This window comes from Capricornis sumatraensis, chromosome 16, assembly GCF_032405125.1.
Source record: "Capricornis sumatraensis isolate serow.1 chromosome 16, serow.2, whole genome shotgun sequence".
Classification (NCBI taxonomy): Eukaryota; Metazoa; Chordata; class Mammalia; order Artiodactyla; family Bovidae; genus Capricornis; species Capricornis sumatraensis.
The window spans coordinates 79593568-79599715 of record NC_091084.1 but is presented as its reverse complement, the minus strand read 5'-3'; the positions used below and the strand labels follow the sequence as shown (position 1 = coordinate 79599715).

Sequence of the window (6148 nt, the reverse complement as noted above, 5' to 3'; positions counted from 1 at the left end):
TTTAGCATTACTGAGATTTTGGACTGATAAGGGGTGTTATGAGATGTTTAGAAACATAACTGACCATGGATCATTATATGCAAGTACCACTCACCTTCCAGCTGCAATAACAAATGTCTTTCAGATGTTGGCAGTTGTTATTTGCTTAGTAAAATAACTCCTATTTGAGAACTAATGAATATCTCAAACTCTGTCTCAATCTTTATTTATGCATATTATTATATATAGGATATGGGATTTTTAAAAAATATCCTGCTTTTGGAAGTTAGGATGTATTTTATTTATACAAGCTTCACATATGAAAAATCTGCCAGGTGATAATACATGAAATTCGCTTACTATGCTTGATGTCTCCACCCAGAATACCTATCCTGATAAAGCTGCATGAAAACACAAAATCTAACTGTGCCAAATGAATTCATCCTCCTGGGAATCACAGACCGCCCTGAGCTGCAGGCTCCATTGTTTGGGCTCTTCCTCATCATCTATGTGACCTCCACGGTGGGCAACTTGGGCATGGTCATCCTCACTAAGGTGGACTCCAGGCTACAGACACCCATGTACTTCTTTCTCAGGCACCTGGCACTTACTGATCTTGGCTATTCAACAGCTGTAGGACCCAAAATGTTGGCAAATTTTATTGTGAGTCAAAATTCAATCTCCTATTATATGTGTGCCACGCAGCTGGCTTTCTTCATCATGTTCATTATAAGTGAATTTTTTATCCTGGCGGCAATGTCCTATGACCGCTATGTGGCCATCTGTCAACCTCTGCTTTACACAGTCATCATGTCACAAAGGGTGTGTCGGATACTGGTGGCAATCCCCTACCTCTATAGCGCATTCGTGTCTCTTATAATCACTGTAAAGATTTTTAATTTATCCTTCTGTGGCTACAATGTCATCAAACATTACTACTGTGACTGTCTCCCCTTGATATCTTTGCTCTGTTCAAATACTCAAGAAATTGAACTGATCATTCTGATCTTCGCTGGTGTTAATGTGATCCTGTCCCTTCCAATAATTCTTATGTCTTATCTGCTCATCCTTGTAGCCATTCTCAGGATGAACTCTGCTGAGGGCAGGCACAAGGCTTTTTCTACCTGTGGGTCCCACCTGACAGTGGTCACAGTGTTCTTTGGGGCTTTGATATTTATGTATGCGCAACCAGAGTCCAGACACTCCTTTGACACTGATAAAGTGGCATCTATATTTTACACCCTTGTTATCCCCATGCTAAATCCCTTGATCTACAGTTTGAAGAACAAAGATGTAAAATATGCCCTACAAAACGTGTGGAATAAGCTTTGTAACATTTCCTCTTAAAGCCTACGTACAATACGATTCCTATCATTTAGATCCTGGGCTTCAAACATTTCTCTGTATGTCCTTAAATGGAATAGTGAACACAAATAAGTTCAATGTACTTTTAGAGATTGCCTTTTATGTGCCAGTAACAATTTTATATGCTGTACCTACACTAACACACAAAGTAAGGAAAATATCTGCCTTCTTTGAGTAAGAGAGATTAATCATAAATATAATTAAGTAAATGTTATCATACAGGAGAATTGATTAGGAAACTACAGAGTATTCAAGCATGAAAGGAGAGTGGGTATGCTGTGTGTGAGAAAGGAAGAATCAGTTCAGTCGCTCAGTCGTGTCCAACTCTTTGCAACCCCATGAACCGCAGCACTCCAGGCCTCCCTGTCCATCACCAACTCGTGGAGTCTACCCAAACCCATGTCCATTGAATCGGTGATGCCACCAACCATCTCATCATTTTTCATCTCCTTCTCCTCCTGCCTTCAATCTTTCCCAGCATCAGGGTCTTTTCCAATGAAAAAGGAAGAATAGTAGATATATAAGGTGAGTTTAAATGTTTATTGCTTTTCTCAGCTACTAGAATAAACTTCCCCATGACTATGTGTGTGTTTGGGCATGTGCATATGTTTTTGTGTAAGAACATCTATCTGTTTGAGCATCCATACACTTCTAAGGCATATGAAAAATTAAACTTTCCTGGAAAAGGACATGGCCTCCACTCCAGTATTCTTGCTGGAAAATTCCATGGACAGAGGAGCTTGGTGGGCCACACTCCATGGGGCCACAAAGAACTGGACACGACTGAACACAACACAAAAATTAAATTTATTGTGGTTTCAAGGAGGCTCAGTGTAGCATAATGATTTGACCTCAGCAATTATCTGAACTTTCCCAGATCATGGAGGAGGTTAGTGTCCTGCTCTGTTCCCATCAGTGAAGTTACTTTCATACATGAGCCCTAGAAAGCCTGTTAACTCAGCACACTTTGCAATTCAGTAACCTACAAAATCAGCACAATATTTTATTTCAATCAGTTCATTTTCTGTACCAGTGGACATTCCAAATAAGATCAATTTCCTTGATTATAGTTAGCAATCTTTACTGTATATCTGAAGGTTGCTGCTGCTACTGCTGCTAAGTTGCTTCATTCGTGTCCGACTCTGTGCGACTCCACAGACGGCAGCCCACCAGGCTCCCCCATCCCTGGGATTCTCCAGGCAAGAACAACTGGAGTGAGGTGCCATTTCTTCCTCCAATGCATGAAAAGGAAAAGTGAAAGTAAAGTCGCTCAGTCATGTCTGACCCTTAGTGACCCCATGGACTGCAGCCTACCAGGTTCCTCCGTCCATGGGATTTTCCAGGCAAGAGTGCTGGAGTGGGGTGCCATTACCTTCTCCGTATCTGAAGGTTAAGAGAGCAATATTTAAATGCTTTCATCACAAAAGGAAAGGTAATATGATGGAGGTGTTGGTGGTGGTGTTCAGTCACTAAGTCATGTTCAAGTCTTTGCAACCCCATAAATCGTAGCACTCTAGGCTTCTCTGTCTGCCACTATATCCCATCTTTATTGTTTAGTCGGTAAGTCATGTCAGACTATATGCAACCCCATGGACTATAGCCAGCCAGGCTCCACTCCATGGGATTTCCCAGGCAAGAATACTGAAGTGGGTTGCCACTTCCTTCTCCAGGAGATATTCCTGACCCAGGGATTGAACCTGCATCTTCTGCATTGGCAGGCAGATTCTTTACCACTGACTCACCAGAGAATCCCAGAGTTTGCTCAAATTCATGTCCATTGAGTCAGTGATGCTATCTAATCATCTTATCCTCTGCCACTCCCTTCTCCTTCTACTGATGGAGGTATTACCTCATGCTAAGTTGTAATCATGCTGCAGTGTGTAAGAGTATCAAATAACACATTGTACACCACAAACTTCCACAATGCTATAAGTCAATTATATCTCAGTGATGCATAAAAAATAAATCTCTTGAAGTCTCCCATGGACACTTTCACTTTTGTATTTATGATTTTTGGAGATTTTGATTCCTAACTGCTTCTTTTTGTTTAATGTTGTTGTTCAGTTGATAAGTCATGTCTGACCCTTTGAGACCCAATGGACTGCTGCATGCCAAGCTTCCCTGTCCTTTGCCATCCCCCTGAGTTTGAGCAGACTCATATCCTTTGAGTCAGTGCTGTTAACTAACCACTTCATTCTCTATCACCCCCTTCTCCTCTTGCCCTCAATCTTTCCCAGCATCAGGATCTTTTCCAGTGATATTACTCTTCTCATTAGGGGGTCAAATAATGGAGCTTCAGCTTCAGCATCAGTCCTTCCAATGAATATTTAGAGTTGATTTCCTTTAGGATTGACTGGTTTGATCTCCTTGCAGTCCAAGGGACTCTCAAGAGTCTTCTTCAGCATTACAATATGAAAGCATCAATTCTTCAGCACTCAGCCTTCCTATGGTACAACTCTTACATCTGTACATGACTGCTGGAAAGTCTATAACTTTGACTATAAGGACCTTTGTTTCATGAGGTTGTTATATTTTCTGACCTTGTGAAGATCAAGAATATTTCTTGTTTAATATTTGTGCATCTTTACATAAGTGGTCTATTCTATACTGAATTAGGCTTGCTGTCTCTTTCATGGGGTGACTTTGCTCAATATTAGTTCATAAAAGCTTATGATAGATTTTTATTAAGATCAATTTGATAATTCTTATAAGAAGCAAAAGAAGGTAATTCCACGATTTGTTCTATTGTATGTTTCTACTGAAAGTGTAGTGAGATAAGTACCACTATATAAATATTATGTCTTGTGAGCTCCCCTAATCCTTCTAAATTTCCACTTTGTTTGGTTATATTTAGTATTTTTAACACTCATGAAACTTTATTTGAATCATAGTTTAAACACTTTTTTCACCATCACAGATTAAATTCTTTATGTAGTCAATCAAATTCAAATTAAAATAATTTATTGGAATAAAATATAATTATAGGTACTCTTTCAAATGAGGTAAAATGTAAGGAATTTATATAGTTGATTTTTTTTAATTATTAAGAAGAATATGTACTGAATATAAACATTCCAAATATAAATGCAGAAAAATTTTGGTTTCTGGAAAATGCATGTTGGAAAAAGATACAGTAAAATGATGACTACATATTGATAGCTTCTGAGAACATGAAAATTTAAATTAATATTTTGTATATGTACTTTTCTAAATTATCTTCACTGAATGTGACTTTTATAACAGAAAAAAGTAGAAAAATCTAATATCTGGATTTGAAAAAATAAACTGTAACTATATATATACCAATATCCTATTTCTAAAATAAATCTTGCTGTACATTGTATAGTACCTCCAAAGATGAATCAGCAAGAGAATAAAATATGTAGAGATTTACAAAGTTTGCTAATATATATTTTTACCATTTTAAATATTGTTCCTCAGTCACTAAGTCATGTCTGACTCTTTGTGACCCATGAACTGCAGCACGTCAAACTTTCCTGTCCTTCACTATCTCTTGGAATTTGTTCAACTTCACGTCCATTGACTCAGTGATGCCTTCCAACCATCTCATCCTCTGTCACCCTCTTCTCCACCTGTTCTTAATCTTTCCCAGCATTAAGATCTTTTCCAATGAGTCAGCTCTTTGTATCAGGTGGTCAAAGTATTGGAGCTTCAGTGAATATTCAGAATCAAGTTACCTTTGTCTTTCAGTTCAGTTCAGTCACTCAGTCGTGTCTGACTCTTTGCAACCCCATGAAACGCAGCACGCCAGGCCTCCCTATCAATCACCATCTCCCAGAGTTCGCTCAGACTCACATCCATCGAGTCCGTGATGCCATCCAGCCATCTCATCCTCAGTCGTCCCCTTCTCCTCCTTCCCCAATCTCTCCCAGCATCAGAGTCTTTTCCAATGAGTCAACTCTTCGCATGAGGTGGCCAAAGTACTGGAGTTTCAGCTTTAGCATCATTCCTTCCAAAGAAATTCCCAGGGCTGATCTCCTTCAGAATGGACTGGTTGGATCTCCTTGCAGTCCAAGGGACTCTCAAGAGTCTTCTCCAACACCACAGTTCAAACACATCAGTTCTTCGGCGCTTAGCCTTCTTCACAGTCCAACTCTCACATCCATACACGACCAAAGGAAAAACCATAGCCTTGACTAGGCAGACCTTAGTCGGCAAAGTAGTGTCTCTGCTTTTGAATATACTATCTAGGTTGGTCATAATATTTCTTCCAAGGAGTAAGCGTCTTTTAATTTCATGGCTGAAATCAGCATCTGCAGTGATTTTGGAGCCCCAAAAAATAAAGTCTGACACTGTTTCTACTATTTCCCCATCTATTTCCCATGAAGTGATGGAACCAGATGCCATGATTTTCGTTTTCTGAATGTTGAGCTTTAATACAACTTTTTCACTCTCTACTTTCACTTTCATCAAGAGGCTTTTTAGTTCCTCTTCACTTTCCGCCATAAGGGTGGTGTCATCTGCATATCTGAGGTGATTGATATTTCTCCCGGCAATCTTGATTCCAGCTTGTGTTTCTTCCAGTCCAGTGTTTCTCATGATGTACTCTGCATAGAAGTTAAATAAGTAGGGTGACAATATACAGCCTTGACGTACTCCTTTTCCTATTTGGAACCAGTCTGTTGTTCCATGTCCAGTTCTAACTTGCTTCCTGACCTGCATACAGATTTCTCAAGAGGCAGGTTAGGTGGTCTGGTATTCCCATCTCTCTCAGAATTTTCCAAAGTTTACTGCGATCCACACAGTCAAAGGCTTTGGCATAGTCAATACAGCAGAAATAGAT

At 39.5% G+C, this 6148-nt stretch overlaps 1 protein-coding gene across 1 annotated transcript; it reads left to right on the top strand.

The window, feature by feature from the left end:
* The first annotated feature begins 384 nt into the window (after nucleotides 1-384).
* Nucleotides 385-1326, top strand: LOC138092740 (olfactory receptor 8K3-like). Its single transcript, XM_068988799.1, has one exon. The coding sequence runs from the start codon at nucleotides 385-387 to the stop codon at nucleotides 1324-1326; it is 942 nt and encodes a 313-aa protein (XP_068844900.1).
* The last annotated feature ends 4822 nt before the right edge of the window (nucleotides 1327-6148 follow it).

Bases quoted from the DNA above. Each gene is read 5' to 3' on its own strand.
- LOC138092740 (XM_068988799.1), top strand. From the start codon at position 385: ATGAAAACACAAAATCTAACTGTGCCAAATGAATTCATCCTCCTGGGA.